Here is a 20,548-nt window from a genome sequence, read left to right as displayed (position 1 = left end):
TATTTGTTATAAAATAATTAATGCCAATTGGCTGGAAGGTCCGCAGATGAGAGATTGGGCCGTGTAAAAAGTTCAAAGAATTACCTTCGATAGAGTCGGGATTAAAAAATTAATATCTCAATGAACATTTCACCTCGGTTGTTCCGAATTACGTTGGCAGAAGTAGGGAGAGCTTAGACCACACGCGATAAAATTATAAAAGTCACCTTTTCAGCTCACAGGCCACGAAGAACCTTCAAATTATCTATCACGATCGATGAATAAATATTATTATTTGTTATTTTCTTTCGCTGGCTCGTCATTGGTCAAGATATTTTGAAGTTCCCTTAGATTGTAGAAAATGTTGTTTTGCGTTTCTTAATTCTTGTTTTAATTCAAATCATAATGATTCAAAATTTAATATAAATTTGTGAAATTTATCAACCTATTGCAAATAGGTTATGTTAATTAAAATTAAAATTTTACTTTTGTACACTTATTACCTCTACTCTAATACTTAATCGTTTCATTTGGCGAAGAAGCTCTGTACATCAATCGGCTCTTTTAACTTAAAAACTTTTTAAACAAAACAAACAAAACAAACAAAAAAAACAAAAACAAAAACGAAAAAAAAAAAACAAAAAACGAGAAAAAAGAAAGAAAGAAACTTTTTCTAACTAATCGAGAATACAAGTGATTTTTGACACACGCCAATTAAGTGATAACATAATGTAAAATTAAGCCGCTCGATAAAATTTCGCCACGATATCCCATTGGATAATAAAGAGTACAAAATATTGTCCGCACCACAGCTTATGCTCTTGGTAGTTTGCGACTACTCTTCTATGCGCCAGGACAAATTATTTTCAACCTATAATAATAAATCTGTTTATAAAAGAAAAAGAAAAAGAAAGATAATACTTTGTGCATAATGTATACGCGAGTACACGGTAGTGTCGTGCAACATTTTCGAAACGATAGCCTTTACGCATAAATAGTTGTATTTTAGAGAGAGAGAGAGAGAGAGAGAGAGAGAGAGAGAGAGAGAGACACTTTTAATATTCAAACATTACTTTTTTATAAAGCTATTTTTTTATTTTTTATACACTCGTTAATGTATTAAATATAATCGATGGAGATTGTAATGCGTTGAATATGACGCGGGGCCAGAATTGCCTTTACATCATACAATCCATTCAAAATATTAATCAAGTCAATATCAGGAAGTAAAAGCAACAATGTGTACGCCCAATGCTATTTTTAGGGAGGAATTATTCATTACAGGATTGTGTCTCGTGCTTGTATTAACAACATTTATTACATAATTATGAATAGTCGGATAATAGCGCTGTTAAGCAAATCACGAGTGTACACATATGCCTGTTAAATTAAATTCCACTGGATTTTCAAGTTTATTCGATAATAAACTTAAATTGGAGAAAAGCAAAACTTTTGATGCTTGAAGCTTATTTTCGAGATAAATTAAACTTCACGAGACGAATCTTTCTATTGGCAGGTGATATATTTTCTACGTTATTATAAGATGTAAGATTTGTATACCTACTCGAACGTATTTCCAAATCGATGCTGTTCAACTTCAAATATCTTTTTTTACGAACCCATACGCGTAGAAGGAATATTAATTTTTTTTTAATTTTTTTTTTTTTTTTTTTTTTTTTTTTTTTTTTTTTTGTTTTGTTTCCACATACTTTCGTATGAGGCTGCGATTTTGCAGACTTGGACGCATTCGACGTTTTGGATTTGTAGAAACGTCGTTATATGGTATCTCTATTGAGAGACTGTCGAGTGCGAAATTATAAAGAAAGAATGAAAACCATTTCTTCGCATTGTCAAAATAATATCTAAATTAAGTAGACTACATATATATATATATATATATATATATATAAATAATTCTGATCATAGATTGTAAGAGTGCGTGAGAATAAAAATAGAAGGAAAGTGAGTCTGTATAATAATAAAAAACAAAAATATATATATATATATATATATATATATATATTATTTAGCTACATTATATTACTTATAAATTCAAATGCAGTGTATTTAAGTATAAATATATATTGATATTGCATAAGTAAAGTGATCGTGTATGTTTATTGCTTATAGGAAATAATAAATTTTGTGTCATATTACAGTGTCAATTCATTTTAACTAACTGTTTTTCATAATAATCGACATTTAAACAATTGTACACATTTCCTTTATACTAATGGGCTAGTTTTGGTTTTCGTTACACAGATTTTCTTTATAAACAACATTTCCGTCACTTATTTGTAAAAAAATAAGGTTGTTTTTAAATATATATATATTGGTATCCGTATATCACAAAAGAAATACTCACCGAAGCTTTTATTCTTCGATCTTCAATATTTCATCAATGAATTTACAACTAAAATATTCATCACTGATAAAAAAAAAAATAAATAAATAAATAAATAAATAAATAAAAAATTACCTGAAACGTTAAAAAATTATCAAGATAAAACTTTCAATTTCACTTTCGTTGTTGTTTTCTTTTTTTCTTTTTTTTTTTCGTTTCATCTTCAATTAAAAATTTTAATTTATTTTTTGTTTTCTTTATAAAAAAAAAAAACAAAAAAAACAAAAAAAAAATATATATATATATACATACTTAACTGTAGTGACTAGTTAAAAGACAGCTTTTTTTTAATTATTTATTATATATAAAATATGACAACGTGGATGGGCACTAATGGAATGCAAGAACGAACTAGGAATTTAACTTTTTTGGTTTAATAACTTTCTTTTAAAATTTATCGATTTACAATGGTAAACAGCGCACGTGAGTCGGCAAATCATCGCGAGACGTTACGTTGATATGGAAAAATTTAACATTTTTATAATAATTAATCTTTCGTTAAAGATTATGATGATTAGATACTAATGCGATTGTCAAAAGGAAAAACTCTGAGCAAACATTTAGTCGGCATCCTTATGCTTTTTGCTCGCAATTATTCGATTATTTATTCATATATTATCAATACTTTAATGAACATAATATAATATTAAAGTTAAAGTGAAAGTGTTGCGTTAGAAGAGTGGAAAGGAAAATTAGTGCTTACGAACTAAATAATCTGTATTATATATACTCCGTTTGTGCGAGACTTAACTTTTTTTCTTTTTTTTTTTCCTTTTACATTAATCAATAAAATAATTATGCTCTTGATCGTCGCAATTTTTATCACGCATTTATACTCGCCTTATCGACTCGTCTCGTCCAAATTGGGAATATCAGTATTAATTAAAAATAGTAAGTTTGCTTGTTATTTATAACATAAAATATATCAAATTGTACTCTTTAATTGTACATGTCTCTTTTTCCCAATTTCGACAAAATTCGACGCTTAACATAGATTGCTTAAGAAAGGGCAAATAAATCAATCTTCTTTTATAGATATTACGCTCGACATTATAAATAATAATAATAATAAAGACATTAACGTTCTCATTTTATTTTTGTATCTTCTTTTATCAAACGAATAATTTAATGGACAAATGAATATCACTTATACTTGGCGAATAGATGTAATATTTACAAAATGATTTGTTTTTTACGAATGTTTCTATAAAATAGAAATAAATAAATTAAAAACAGAAAAAGAAGAAGAATAAGAAGAAGAAGAAGAAGAAGATGAAGAAGAAGAAGAAGAAACAGTGAATAAGGCAACTTTGATAAGTTGAATAGTCAATGGTTCAATATATTATTAGAGTATAAAAACATATAAAAATATACATTATTTTACAACGACATCTTAACTCGCGGAAATTTAGTTTCATACAATGATATGTAAATATAGCTGATGATATTTAGCAAATTATATAAAAGTACGAAATAAAATAATTCATATAAATGACTAATAAAAGTAAGTATTTTGAGTAATCATGTGCTCGTTTATTTCTATCTGAAGCAAAAGAAGAAGAAAATAATAATAGGCTGAAATGGCTTTTATATTTTTAATTTTATTCTTATTCTCAATGTCTATTATTTACTATTGTCCTTCGAATTTCTTATTCTCAATTCAATTCATTATCTATATGAATCATTAATAAATCATATAACGTTAAAAAAAGATGAAAAAAATTTGAGTATCGAGTACGATTTTAATTTGCAAGGGCAATTTAAAAAAAAATTTTTTTTCTTTGTTTTTTTTTTTTGTTTTTTACGAAACAACAGTTGAAAACTTAATTTCGAGAGTATAGAAAAAAAAGAAGAAAAAAAAGAATTTTATAACAAAGTAATAAAATCTTGTAAAAAATAATACAGTGATTCGAGATTCGATAGTTTATATGTAAAAGATTTCATTTGTTAACATTAAAATATTTGTAATTTCATTATAAAGGCAGCGTTCATTGTCATAGATGTTTTAAATAGATGTTTTTAAGAATTGAAAATCAATCTGTGATTGTGATCAAATGGCTTTTATTGCCAACGATAGCTTAAAGGAGGAGTGATTAAAGTTTTAAGAGAAATTAATTTTTTCTCATCGTACCATTGTCAACGAACCTCCGCGTATTTCTCTATACCTCCGGGAGGGCACCGTAACGTAACACCATAGCGCGTTGTTCCGGAGTTCTTTTTATTTGTTTATTTTTCGTTTTATCGCCGCGTGTATAAATAATAGACCGAGGGATTAAACGGATTGAAGAATCGAGTTTTTATCGAAGACGGAAGAGAATCGCAGCGATTATAATGAAAAGAGTGTCAGATAATATAATTATATTAATCATGTAATAGATATAATATGTGGATTTATATGGCATTTGGATGGTGGATGGTGGATGGTGGATGGTGGATGGTGGATGGAAACGTAGTTGGTGTTTGTGGCTAAGGTCGTGAAATGAAGAAACAACAGAATGCATTTAATGAGCGATTGTTTATTATGCTCTTATGATCACTTGTCATACAGGTAACGATGCTTTTCTCATGAATGAAAATAGTTAATATATTATGTTTATTTTTTGTTTTTTTTTTTTTTTTGTTTTTTTGTTTTTATAATTATTTAACATTGAAATGGAATAAAACGGATGATGAAAGAATAACAATCTGTGAATGTAAATAAATGTGATTAGAATGTCAAATTAATTATATTAAAAGGTCCTTCTTATATTTCTTTTTTGTTTGTTTGTTTGTTTGTTTGTTTGTTTGTTTGTTTATTTGTCACTTCCATTATTCTCTGTTAAAATGCCTATACAATTTACACAACTTCTTTTTTCTTTTTTCGACAATGTTGTGTGCTAATAAACATTGGTATGATTTATTTTATACCCTCTTTATATATTCTCTCCTTCGAACGTATTTTATGCCACGTTTTCGTAAAAGCCTTAATTTTAATAAACGATACTTTGGATTTTCTTATCTCTCTCATCATCGTCGTCATCATCATCATTATCATCATCATCATAATTATATATGCATATATATATATATATATATATATATACACACATATATATATGTATAATGCATGTATGTATGTATGTATGTATGTATGTATGTATGTATGTATGTATGTATATACATATAGTATTCCATATCTCGATTCTTAACCTTATAATAATAACCGACGAAAAATTAATAAAATAAAAGTAACAGTAAGATAATGTAGCAACCCACATTTTGTAAATATATATAATAATTACAACAAATGGGCTTCATATTTTTTCGTTAAATTTTCTTATCATCCTCTATTTATAAGCGAATTAATATACGCACACGTATGTATGCATATATATATATATATATATATGTATATGTATATGTATATATGTATATGCATGCTATGAATGAAATGTACATGCGTTTGGCAGTTGAAACTAACAAGTATAGATTTTTTTTTCTTCAATATTCTTTCTTGCCTTTAATTACTTCTGTAAATATCTTTCTTTCGCATTGTCGTAAACACGCCATCTAATAAATAAAAACTCTAACTTTTTTCTCCTCTCGCTCTTTTTCTCTTTATTTTCCTACGTAGATTCTTGCATCGTGCATTTTTTTGCTTTGCGGAGCCTCGACGTGTATAACTTAGCGCGTTTGGGCGTAAAACAAACGCCTGGACATGCTGAACATTCTCGTTCGTACATGTTTTCTCTCAACTTTAATCAATTTCGAAAGAAACGCGAAGAAACGCATCGAACGAGCCGCGTCGTGGTACTCGGCGAATTATTTACACCTATACCGCGTAACGAGAATAATTGTACTTAACTTCAAACGCGACAATGGGGGTAGATTTTGTGCCCCTCTGCACGCGGAAGAAGGAAGCATCACGACCACCCACAATATAATGTTTTAGAAACCGTGAATCGGTAAGGCACGACAAAGTGCATCACTGATGTCGGACTTACTTATTCTAATATTCAGCGGTAACTAAGAACCCCCCCCCCCACCCACCCACCCACCCCTATCTCGATCGAACGAAATTTTTTCGCACGTCTTGGTGCAGTCTTGATGATGACCGCTCACACAAACTCTACTGGCAAGTGCATTGCTCGATAAATAGCGAATGGTAATTATTAAATAAAGGAAAAAAGCCAGCTAAGATTATATGATTCGTCTGTGTAAAAAGTCTTCTTATGGGTCGAGTGATGGACGTAAATTGAGAATATCAAAAGCACGTCTTAGTGCCTATTTTCCACGGAAAAGGCGCAACAGTTGAAAGTATATATATATATATATATATAGAGAGAGAGAGAGAGAGAGAGAGAGAGAGAGAGTGAGTGGGGGGGTGGGTGGGTGAGTGAATCGGTGAATGAGAGAGAATTCGTTGATGATGACGATGAACGAACGAGCGAGCGAGCATTTGTGTTTGGTGTTTGTGTTGGAAAGACGGAGGGAAAGAAATGTGGGTAAAAACGATTCGGGCGCAAAGAAACGGAGAAGACACGGAAAAGAAAAGGCTAAATCGCGGTTGCGTGCACGATTAACGTCGCGTTTCCGCCGAAGAAGAGAAGGAAAGCTGAATGTGTATATAATGTGTGGGTTCTTAACATTACGTTTATAGCCAAAGGAATGTATCGTACAATACTTCATCGTACTCCACCAGCGAAGAAAGATTATAATTAATTAATCTGGTTTTATTTTATTTGCAGCCAGCTGCTTACATTTGTTACAAATATCGTGGAAGGTTTACTTTTTTTTTTTATATATATTTTTTTTCTTTTTTTGGTTTTTGTCATTTTTTTTTTTTCCATTAATCATCATCCCGTTATTATTTCACTATTATCATAACTCTTGTTACCACCTTATCTAGCTACTCTTTAGCTTCCTCGATAAGCTTTCGTTTGTTTGTTTGTTTGTTTGTTTGTTTGTTTTTTTTGTTTTTTTTTTTTTTATTAGAGGATTGTTTGAACCGACACAACCTACGGCAAGGCAAGCACGCTCAAGAAACCTATCGCGAATCCTTATTAGCGACCCTTTTCTCATCCCTTCCTTCAATTCTCACGTCCTCTTCTCGAGGTACGTCATTCGTTCGCGTTGGTATTCGTTAATGTATCTCCGTTCATAAATTGCTCTATCGCTTGCTTGCATGGCCTGTACAACTATTATTATTATTCATTAATAATTAATAATTAATAATTATTACTTCATTATTTATTTATTACTTCATTATTATTATTTTGTTATTATTTTATTAATTTATAATTTCTGCACGAGAATGCTATATTTTGCACACAGAAGCATGAGGTTGAAAATACACAAATGTATCAATACCTAAGCTTATATTTTTGTAATGTTAATGTAGTGTTCTGTGGATGTGTTTAATGTCTCTGGGTGAAAACAGACGGGGAAAGCGCTCGATTCGTCCGCTACGTGTATTCCTAAGTCATCGACGAGTCCGAGCCTTTTTATAAAGTTTATCTTATCTTAACAATTTCATTAAACTATCTGAGTCATCGAACAGGTTTTTAGATGTTTATAATTGGAATTCGAAATTTTATAACGTTTTTTTTTTCTTTCTCTCTTAATTAATGGCAACATTTTTTAGCTTTCGGACTCGTAACTTCAAGTCGAGAGTAAAATTTACGCGCATTTTTCCGAACACCAACTTTCAATAACATTCATTTATAACTTTCTTGAAATCGTCATGACGCGACCGTTTAATCACAAATACGATTTATTTATTTATTTTATTTTATTTTTTTGTTAATTGATTTTTTTTTTATACATACATATACATACATACATACATATATATATATATATATATATATATATATACATATATATATACATACATGCATACATACATACATATATATATATATATGCGTCCGCGACGATTTGGCGATAGTTTCACTTACTTATTATACTCAACAAGGTACTTTGATTTCTTTCGTCATTTTTTCTTCTATTTCATAAGACTTTTTTGTTTATTGTGTGCCTACATGTGTGTACGAGAGTGTCATTGTCAATATTTTACCTTTGCTAATCATAAAACTCCAAAACTCCAACTTATAAAACAAACTACATTATAAACTTATAAACAAACTACAACTTTAATCGTGTGATTTAGCAATATTGATTTTTATTTTATTCGTAATTTTTCAAAAATAATCGATAACTTTGCGTACATACGTCATTCGTAAAGATCCTTAATTATGAAAAGAAGAAAAATTAGAATTGGAATATCGGTTGTATTGAAAAGTCTTGCTTTAATATATTAACTTGACGAGAAACAATATTTTGCGCATATTGTACGTTTTAGGTTGTCACTCCTGCTCACATTTCGCTATATTTAAACTAATCTTTTACCAATTTATAGCAAACATTCGATTTATCCTGTATTATTAATCAAATTTATTTACGTATTGTTAATTTTTCATCTTCTTTTTTTTTCTCTTTTTTTCTTTTTTAAGTTACATGAAAAACTAAAAATCCTATTATTTTTTATCCATCTTCTACCCGGTTTACGAAAGCAAAAGAATATTGCCAAAATAATAATCAATAAATATTGTTGAAGATATAAAAAAATATAGACATATATTTCATGATTATTATTTTACACAATACTATTAATATAAAAAAAAAAAGTAATATATTTGCATTGAATTTATTTTTTTTGTTTTTTTTTTTGTTTTTTTTTTTTGTTTTCGTTTTGTTTTTTTGTTTTTTTTTTTGTTTTTTTCTTACGCTTGCATGGCTTACATTGTTATGGACAGTAAATAGTTAAAACTATCGAAATAATAAAACATACCAAGGCACTTGAACCTTCTCATTCATCGCATATTTTGAAATCCCAATAAACGAAAGCTTTTCTATAAAATTAAGAAGAACGAGAACGTCACTAATTATTGTTATACGAAAGATAATGTCATCCAGATCCACTAAAATCGTGCAGATATTGCACTCTCCTACGATCAAATTTTCTTCCCTTAAATGTGTAATTACGATTGCTTTCATAAATGTCTATCTATCCTATTTTATTATATCACTTTGAATAAAAAATCTCCTCTCAACGATCTAACTTTGCCGATATTAATGAAAATTTTTGATGAATCATTGGAATACGCTAATTGTTAAGGAACAAAATCGTTAATTTTCTACGTAAAATTTGCCTTTCATCCACACTCGTATAATTATTTAATTACTGTATTCAATTAGACTTATTATGGAAGCCTTTTTAAAACTATATCTCAATTATTTCATTTTAATTCAAATATTTTCATCGAATATAACATTATAATATAGATTTATTTATTTATTTATTTATTTATTTTTTTTTTTTTTTTTTTTTTTTTTTTTTTTTTTTTTTTTTTTTTTTATTTGATATTCTTTATTTTTTACCAATAATGATTTTATTCCACGTGTGACATTATTAACGGTAAAATGATGGTCACTTAAACATAAATATAAAACCTTTGGACGAACAAATAATCATGAATCTGGAATATAATTTGACTTTCAATCTAACAAAATGACTCGTAAAAATCTACGAGATAATACCAGAAGCAAACCGACGCATAATTAAGAAAACGAAATAATAGTCAACCGTGATTTTCTAACCCTTTTCTCATCAACGTTTTTCATTTTTCATCAAAACAGGCAGTGTAATTCTCGAGAAAAGCAGCTTCAAATGTATAAAAGTAATCGATCATGCATTTAAATATCATAATATTTTTCTTTTAATCATCTATTTATACTTGGTGCAAAGATCCGTCAACGTCAAACAAATTCATACCGTAATAACAATGTGTTTTATTCATTTTATTTTTACCATATTGTCAATCAACATAATATATATATTCTTCTTTCTCTCTCTGTTTATATGTTTGTCTCAATGTAAGCCTACTGCATTTCTTCTGTATTTTGTGAAATTATCTCAAACCATAGAATTATATTTATGCATCACAAGCGAATTTCAATAAAAATCAATGATATTTATATTAATATAAGCGAATAATGTAAATGCTTATTTCGTTTATAATGCTCTTTTTGGCAAATGAAATTAAATGTAAAAATTCGAAGCCATAATAAATCGTCTATTATGCTTATTATTTTAATTTCATTTATTCATTTTGTTTTCCTTTAAACTCGCTCGGAAAGAATTTATTTATTTATAAGCTTTCTTTTTTCTTCTTTTTTTTTTCTTTTTTTTTTTTCGAAATTAAATATAAGCTTTTATATTGTATATGACATCACTGTGTAACTCATATCCTGCGGTACTTTAGATTTATTTCCATGAATTCTTCCTACTATTTCATATTCAAATTCGTATTGTCTAATCAAAGGATTTATAGATTATAAGTTGATAAAAGCGAGCAGTGCAAATCATAATAATCTACTAAATTCGAATAATATAGAATAATATGTCGACTGTTAGGATTGCATTCATATATTCAACGGATAAGAATCTATTGTCTTTCTTTCATCAAAATTGATAATAACGCCTTTTTCCTTTTTGAAATTCAATTACATTTCGCCAGCATTTTTATGGCACTACAAGAGTCATCGGATGTACCGAAATAAGTCATTCATATGGCAGAAATGTGCTCTTTTCCCGTGACTCGACGCGTTTGATAAAATTTTTCTGTATTTTTTTGGTACAATAGAAAAATATTGCGCAGCACGAGCTCATTCCCTGGAGAATAATATTCGTTGCAATTTTTGCGCTACGTAGATTAAAATATACTTGTTACAAAAAATTACAGTAATAGCCTTAACTTATGCTTCATATTATTATTATTATTATGGGGATTTTTTTTTTTTATTATTTTTTTTTCTTTTCATTTTCATTGTAAATTAATTATGAAGATCTATTGAAATTGGAATATTTTGAGCGCTGTTATTTTCAAGGTTATCTAGTAATGATTTACGCACATGCAAAGAACAATTGGTTATATTATTTGCAAAGTTGTAAACATATCCTGAAAAGTTAAAAATACACAACTCTGTTCATTCGATTCCTACTGACAATAAGCAAGTGCACAAAACAAAGTATCGTGAGTAAAAATAAACAAGAGCTTAAAATAAATTCATAGACATCAGGAATTCATTGACACTAAAATTCCAAAATTAAATGGTCGTCATTTATGTTGTATTTTTGTTTTTTTATTTTTGTTTGTTTGTTATTTATCAGGCCTTTTCGTACTTTGGCGTTATTCTTAAAAAAAAAAAAAAAAAAAAAAAAAAAAAAAAAAAAAAAAAAAGTGAGAGAAAAAAAAGCGAAAAAAGCGAAAAAAGCGAAAAAAGCGGAAAAAGCGGAAAAAGCGGAAAAAAGGAGGTAATAATAATAATAGTATAATAATAAAAATAAAGTAGAAATCCGCGAAGCTATATAATTAAGTCGAATCCTCCCGCGTACTCGCCAGCGAACGCGTCAAATATCGTTATAACAAATAAACAAACACGATGGCATATTACATTATCATTCCGTGTGGTCAGCGTATATAGGGAAAAATACATGAAATCGCGGTATTTGGTTGCTGTTAGATGAGTGATTAGATAGAAATATTATGGAAGGTGAGATGAAACGCAGTAGTGGTGATTGTATTTTGTTTGATGCGACATAGTTTACTTATTTAATAGAATAATAGCACACACAGCCAAGTTTGTAATGCGTCTATTCGCTCGCGAAGCGCATTTTTCGAATCGAATAATTCGTTAATTTCATGGAAATTTTTATAATCGTAATGGCATTTTCTTTAATTTATGATACGATGCATTACAGGTCCTCCTGCTTTTAATTAATATCAACGAATGATTAAAAACGCGATATTGCAATTCCTGTATGAGTTTTATCCTTAATCGTTCGCTTGCACCTTGAGCGAAAAGTCAAGAGGATTAATTATGCGCAATTACAATGCGCAAAATATCATTGATTTTGAGTTTTGAAAAACAAAAGAAAAAAAAACAAACAAAAAAAAACAAACAAAAAAAAACAAAAACAAAAAAAAAAAAGAAGAAAAAAAAGTGAAAGCTAACAACAAGTTGCGCAAGGATAATTTGGTGATAATTCGATCGAAGAATACAACCGCAATATTTTATTTATTAAATACGAAAGCAGTGCTCGACCGACCCTATTAGTTTCAATCAATAACTGTACTTTTTACTTCTCTCTTCGATGCGCTTAATACATGTCATAATTTTATCACTTTCCAAAGTACATTTATCGATTTTCCAAATTAATTACACTTATGCTTTCACTTATTTATAGCTCCAAGGCCGTTGCATTCAACATCCACATTGACTAATTCGTGCTCTACATGCTATGGAACTCTCTTAAATAATAATTGTTCCGTAATGGAAATTGCACGCAGTGAACACGGTGTTTGCATTTTCCTTTTCGTATTTATTAACATTTCAGCAAATTCTGCTTTTCTACATGATTCTTCGTTTATCGAGTGGCCCGTGACATTTTACGTTAAATAAAATACATTAAATAAAAAATGTATGGAAATAAATGATACGATATATTATGGAACAAAGTAATTAAAGCATTGGCGAACGGCTGATAAATTCCCTATTAGTTCGAATTAATTTAAGCTACTTTTTAAAAACATTATATTATTAATGAAATGAGACTCCATACACTTTTATGCAACTTTCTTCGGCAACACTTATAGAACCGGAAACAAAATTAGAAAATTCATATTGTTATAGAAAAAAGAAATTGTAAATAGTGTCAATGGTTTTGTTACTGCTACCGAAAGATTCTCAAATTATATAAAAAAGAAAAGATTGTGATCACAAATCATATATAAAAAAAAAGGAACAAAAGCAGATTATTCATTATGTACGAAGGTACATATTAGCAGCTATACATAAACTTATTTTCTCTTTTTATTACTTTTCTCTCTTTTTTATTCCAAATTCATGATTAGTCCTTGCTCTTGCTTGCCGAGGCTTTCTTGGCACCATCATTCTTTTTTTCCTGCACAAAACAATAGGTTCTGCATATTTTTTTCTCTCTCTCTCTCTCTCTCTCTCTCTCTCCCACTTTCTGTCTGATTTTCTTTATTCCCAATTTGGCAAATTTTTATTTTCGTCTGTATTTAAACATTCTTTCTCCAATTATATATATATATATATATATACACATATATATACGCGCGCACACACGCACACACATATATATTTATATATATATATATATAATTGTAAATGGGAGAACAAAATCTAGACACAATAATAAGAAAAGTGCAATTTGTTATATATCTATAATTAACTTTTATAATTTTTCCTTAAAATTCATTTTCATTTACCGTCAATCACTACCCATTCTTTAATTCCATCACAGCTAGCGTTAAGATACGTTATATATATATATGTATATATATTTATTTACACATACATATACGCATGCGCATACACATACGTAACGTATAAATATATGTGTGCGTTCATGTGTGTATGCGAGTGTGTGCATGCATGTGACGCATATATATATATATGTGTGTGTGTGTGTGTGTGCGTGTGTGTGTGCGCGCGCGCGCGCGCGCGTGTTTTTGTCTGCATATATACATACATATGCAAACACATAATTTCTTTACTTTTATATTTTTTATATTTTACTATAAGGGAATGTACGTAGTCTTGTGACTGTTAATTTGTTTATAAATTTTTGAAAATTTATGCGCTGCTGCAAATATAATCATGATTAACGTAAAAAGAGAGTTACGGTTATATTTATCTTTAAAATAAAAGAAAAAAAGTTCAATTTAACAAATTTAATGACAAAAAGTAACCGAACGCTATTTCAATGCTATATAAAGGAAGATTTATGGATCTCAATTACGATTCAAGAAGATACGATTCTGAAGCATAGCGAAATTCGATGATGAAATGAAATAATAAAAAAAAATGAAGACGAAATAGCTTCTCGCATTTGCGATTATTGCACAAAAATTATTAAAAATCGAATCTGAATTAAGTGTATATCCTACATCAATTACAACATTAACAACAACAATAATAATTTAATTTAACGGTGGAATCGATAGGTTCCTACAAACAATAGTTACAAAAAAAAAAAAAAAAAAGAATCAGCTACTCGATTATAGCTGCGAAAATTTTAATGAAATGCAGATTGAATTTGTGCAGTGAATTGAACATTAATAATTTTCAATATTTTTCCCCCATTCAATTCCATTCTAATTGACGTTGAATTTTGTCCAATCACAATTAAACGATCAAATGAATATTCCTTTGCTTCACTGTCGAATCTCCTTGTCTTTCAGATATGTAACGAAGAAAAACGAATATTGAAAAATATCATCTACCTCGGAAGAAAATAAAACGCGCCCAATGTTGGAAACTTCAACGAGTAAGCCATTAAGCGAGATATAGCTCATTTGCAAAATTCATATTATGGTAAATGACCTTATGGTAATACGTTATGATATTTTCTTATTTGCAAGAAAAATTACAATACCCCTCCTCGAATATAACAGTGAAAATACACACGCATCTCTCCCAGCCTCACTTTTAATCATCATATACCCCGACTTTTTGTATATATCCTTTTATATTATTTCCTTATACAATTATAAGACTCATCATTATCATTATTTTATTAATTATAACATCTGTCTTTGACAAATAGACGCGCTACTCAAATCCCATCATCAAAAATTCAATAAATTCGATCTCTTTATCTCTTACGCGTTAATTAAAAAGCTTGTATTTGTTTTAAATATTCTAACAACAGACAACACGAACAAATGTGCGTCTTTTCTAAAATGAAATTATTTTCCCTATTTATATATTTACTTTTTTTTAATATTTTTTCTATACTTTTTTGTTAGAATCCAATCTATCTACGTTTTCTCTAATACTATAATTATTCTATATCTTTCTCATACCTGTTGACTTCATTTAAAATTTGTATGTAATTATGTATATCTTTATTCAACCTTGACGACATACTAGCCACATTATATTTTATAAGATTAGACTTATTCTAACAATAATTGATGTAACTTCCAAAAATATTAGGACTCCTTGATATAATTGCTAATTTTGAACGTCTCCAACTTTTTATTCCCAAATTAACCATATTTGTATAAATTTTTTTTGCAATTTTTCTTCTTAACGATTATGCAAATTTTTAAGAATTTATTTTTCCAAATTACTACGAGAAATCTCAACAATTTGTATAAATAAACTGTAATGGCTGTATGTGCTACTTCGGATTCCTAATTAATTTTTCGAACTACACCAATAATGAGTGTCATAATTAGTCAATTCAGCGACAAAAGTGTTATAATGCATGACAATATGTATGGTTGTGTGTATATGTATACATACATACATACATACATACATACATACATACATACATACATACATGCATATACATACATACATACATACATCATTCATGTGAAAAGCCAACATAATCAAATTACATTTTCATAAAATTTATGAATAAATGTATAACTAAACTATTTTTATTTTTCGCAGACGTTAGTATTCATATTTTATCGCAATTTTTATGTTTCCCTTGCTTTCTTTTGTAGCTTGATATTTATCATCAACAATATATATTCATATATTCATAAATTTCTATATCATTTATATTTATTAGATAATGTTTATTTCTCTTCTTATTAACCTAGTTTAACGGTATTATTTTACTTTCCTCTCCTTGTCAATTCTTATTTTATTACACTTTGTTATTTCGTTATACCTCACAGTTTGCAAGTGATTCAACGATGGAACGTAAGAACGAATTATTTTAATAAATCGTAACTACGAATCAAGACTAATATCATGTATTTTATTTTTACTTGATTTAATAATAATCAGGACGAATACGTAGTTTTCATTCTCACTTCCATCCATCGATCGCCCCGTGTACGTTCATGTATATTTTATTTATTTATTTATTTATTTATTTATTTATTTATTTATTTATTTATTTATTTATTTATTTATTTATTTATTTATTTATTTATTTATTTATTTATTTATTTATTTATTTATTTATTTATTTATTTCTTCCACCTTCTCTCACTCTTTCTTGACTTTTTCATTTTTTCTTATATATGTCAATAATGTTATGATATTTATAAATATACAAGTCATTTTTTTAATTAAAGATTTCTGTGTCGGTATATTGAGCTACTTCTTTAATTGTACTTAAATAAAGCGATTATAACGAAAGTCAAATATATATTTCTATTTTTAATGCTATTTTTTAAGAATAATTATTTATTTGTGTTGTGGTTATCGTTTGGATCTTGCATTACATTAAATACCATTTACTAACGTTCTTAACGGTTATATCCCACAATATTTTTATTTTGTGTATAAGTATATGTGTATGCTTTTAAATTAATTATGTACCTATTAACGATTTTTGAAATGTACTTTTTATCACCCTAAATTTGTAATATATCTAGCTAAATATGTATTTGTGTTATGAGTTCCATTAAGCCTACGATGACCGAACAGTGATTTAATAAGCGAGCACATTGGTTTTCAAAAGCTGCTATTATTTAATTTTTGTTAACCAATAGTAAAGACAAAGCTCAATTATTCCGTGCTCCGTTACAATATAATCATACGAAATATTATGTAAGTAGTGGAACACGTGAAAGTGAAAGATTCGTACTAGAAAAAGTACCCTTGATTTTTTTCTCTCGTTTGCCGATTTATAAAAATTATTAGTTCTGTAGATTAAAAATAAAAGAAAAAATGAATATACGAAGAAATCTGAAACTAACAACATGGATTCGATTAACATTGCAACGAACAAAAATTGATTGGATTATATGATCATTTCCGAATAACAAGAAAAAATGAAGAATTTCTTCTTCACCTTTCATAGACTATATATACGCAGGTATATATATATATATATATATATATATATATATATAATTAAAATATGACGCTTTTTAATTCGTTTGGTCAAAAAGATTTGTTTCTTTTCGAACAAAATTGAGTGTCCTTCGCAGTGACTGTTATTTATTTATTTCTCTGTTTCGCAGATTCCTTATTATAATCCTACATTCGTACATGCGAACATTTTTCGTGAAATGTACGCTTCATGTACTTATTAAGAGGAGAAAAATGAACATTACTTTTTTTTACCATTTTTTATTATTTTTTTTTTTAATTTTTTTGTTTTGTTTATTTATTTTTTTTTTTATACTGTTTTTAATATACGCTAAGCATACATGACACTTTGAGCTCTCCGTAACGCGAATTTGATTGTTCGATGCCAAAGAGAGAAACGAATCATCAGACGTGTTTGGAAATTAATACAATCGATATCTGTCCAATTTACAGGCAGATCGAAGAGTAAAAACAGTTCATCATTTAGGGAAATGGAACTGGATGAATAACAATCGCGATAAAACTTTGGAGATAATCCAACTAAGAAGCTAGGCGAAGATAATACAATGTTATGATAGGGGAGGCAGGGTATAAAATAGTAACGACGGAATGATTAGTTCTTTGAGACCGGACCAGCCAGCCCCTCAATAGAGCATAAAAACAATAATATAATAAACTTTGTAAACAAAGTGCTTTCGATCTGCGTGTTAACGAGTATCTTTGGTATAAACGAACAGTTACTTCTTCGCTGTTATTAGGGAAAAAAAAGTCCGTGATTGGTAACGTTATGGTTTGTTTATAACATAATTTTATGCGTTCGGTCTGAGCGTTTCACGTCTCGATGAACAGTCAAATACGATTACTTTAGCCAAGGCCTTACCAACAAATAAACTCTATCAAGGTACTGTATGCGAATACCTTTAAGCTCTCCTTATTATCGTCTCGACAATTTTATTTATTCATAAATCTTTTTCATCGTTTAAACGTAAATATACAAATTCCTGTTGCGCGTATCCTCTGAGGAACTCGGTGGTGATAATAATGAAAGACGAGAATCGTCTACAGTACTGCTCTATCGCTTTTTTTTCTCTATAAATTTATTATAATAATTCAGTTTGTCTTCGGGAGGTGTACACATGACTCGATGGACGGAAAATTCATTCCGCATTTCATATAGGAAAAGGAAAAAGAAAAATAAAAAATAAAAAAAAAAAATGGGAAGAAAAAAAATAAGCTTAAAAAGTTAATCGCGTTAAATCGAATTATGAAGGCGCTCGTTACTCGAGAGTTTTTCATAATTAACATTTTTCATTAAATGACAAATTTTATAACGGGAATTTAATCGCTTTGCTAATTCGATTTAACCGTACAAATCTTAAATTCTTCTTTAAATATTTAGGAAAGAATTATCAGTCCCTTGAGCAGTGTATATCGAAACCTCCTATCAACGCCCTCGACAGTTTTACTGCATCATCTTTGAATAAACCTACGTAACTTTTCTTTATTCCGTACAACTACACACACATATATATATATATATATATATATATATATATATCTTCTAAAAATGTGGCTCCAATATTTTAATGAACAAATGTGTATATTTTCTCTCACATAAATGTGTATATACATACAAATGATGTACACACTCGCACGCACGCATGTACGCACGCACGCACACGCTCATACAAACACGCACGCACGCACGCACGCACGCACACGTACATGAGCGTATGTATGCGTATATGCCATGCCTACGAGAGTCCGCCGAGCGCGCGCTTTGATGCGTATTGCGTACACCCGCATACACGAACACGTGGTCGCACATACGCGCGCGTATATATACAAATATATGCGTGTGTTATGTGCTATCAAGTGTACGTCCTATTTCATGTATATGTGATAAAGCCCCGTAACGTGGTGTATCACAGAACAATTGTAGTAGTTTATATTTCTTCTCTATATAATATGTAATATTTATATAAGAATTCTTAAAAAGTATAATCAATCGTTTAACGAGCCGTGATGGATGAAAATGAATGGTGATGTAGATAGTAGTAGTAGTAGTAGTAGTAGTAGTAGTAGTAGTAGTAGTAGTAGTAAGTAGTAGTAGTAGTAATAGTAGTAGTAGTGGCGGTTGTAGTAGTAGCAGTAGCAGTAGTAGTAGTAGTAGTAGTAGTAGTAGTAGTAGTAGTAGTAGTGGTGGTGGTGGTAGTAGTAGTGGTAGTAGTAGTAGTAGTAGTAGCAATGCAGGCGCTATAGTGATGCTGCGATAAGGTGACAACGGGTGTCGGGATTTTTGTTTATGTTTTTATATCGTTTCTCTTGCTTTCGAGAAATTCAAGCGGATAACGGGTATTATATGCGGACGTAGATAAGTGCGTGATGCACTGCGAAACAAAACAATAAAAAAATAAAATAAAATAAAATAAAAACACAAAAATTGATCAGATTCGAATGAATATTGGCATGGACATTGTCACGATAAAGGGCGATCAATGAAAGGAGATGCCCCGCAAATGTTCATATACGTATCGATTCAGCATACAATTGCTCATCTTTAAATCAAACAAACAATCGGTCGGAGAGGCGTTGCGCGCTCCTTAAAAACCAAGTCCAAGTCGCAAATTCATTTGAATTGGATAATTTATCGCGCAGTGTGGTGATGGTGATGTGTGTTTATTCTCCCGAGACAGTCGCCGAGAATAAAGCGCGTGAAAATGAAATAGCTTCAATCCCATATTGTAAAGCTTGCTTTAATATGCGTATTTATACGTAATGCAATTCGTATAGCGGGAGGGGAGGGCCGATAATAACGAAGCTACATGAATACGGTGGTGTGTCCGCATCTGTTCGTTCGTGTGCCTGTACGTGGATGGGAGGTGTTTGGGTTGCGCGTGTTAGTGTGTGAACGCGGGCGGTCGCGCGCGCTCATCCGTGTACGTATACGTGCGTCGGCGCGCGCGCGCGTTGTGTATCTATCGTTGCGGTGACATGTGAAGGAGGAGTTTCAACAAATAACGAGGCTGGCCGCTCATTCGAATGGTACATGCGCGTACAACTGATCAACTGGTCGCGCCTCAACGGCATTGCGTACTCAATTCGTCTCCCGATATGTAATTAATAATGTTTAATATTGTCGGGATGGTGGTCGCAGCGAGCCGCGCGTCAACGTGGGCCCAAGGGCCCGAGGTACCGTCCGCCCGCCCGTCACCCCCCACCCCCCTCCTCCCATCCACCCACCCA

At 29.8% G+C, this 20,548-nt stretch overlaps 1 protein-coding gene across 1 annotated transcript in view; it reads right to left on the bottom strand.

Moving 5' to 3' along the window:
• Positions 1-219: 219 nt before the first annotated feature.
• Positions 220-20,548, bottom strand: part of pasilla (RNA-binding protein Nova-1-like protein passilla) — a 32,883-nt gene continuing 12,554 nt past the window's right edge. Inside the window, exon 6 of the mRNA XM_011498172.1 lies at positions 220-363. Within this exon, the coding sequence (XP_011496474.1) occupies positions 358-363 (6 nt within the window). The 3' untranslated portion in view covers positions 220-357. The remainder of the gene's footprint in view (positions 364-20,548) is intronic.

Source organism: Ceratosolen solmsi, unplaced genomic scaffold, assembly GCF_000503995.2.
Source record: "Ceratosolen solmsi marchali unplaced genomic scaffold, CerSol_1.0 scaffold14, whole genome shotgun sequence".
In the NCBI taxonomy this organism is placed as follows: Eukaryota; Metazoa; Arthropoda; class Insecta; order Hymenoptera; family Agaonidae; genus Ceratosolen; species Ceratosolen solmsi.
Note: the sequence above shows the minus strand (reverse complement) of the source record. Positions and strands in the feature narration are given on the sequence as shown.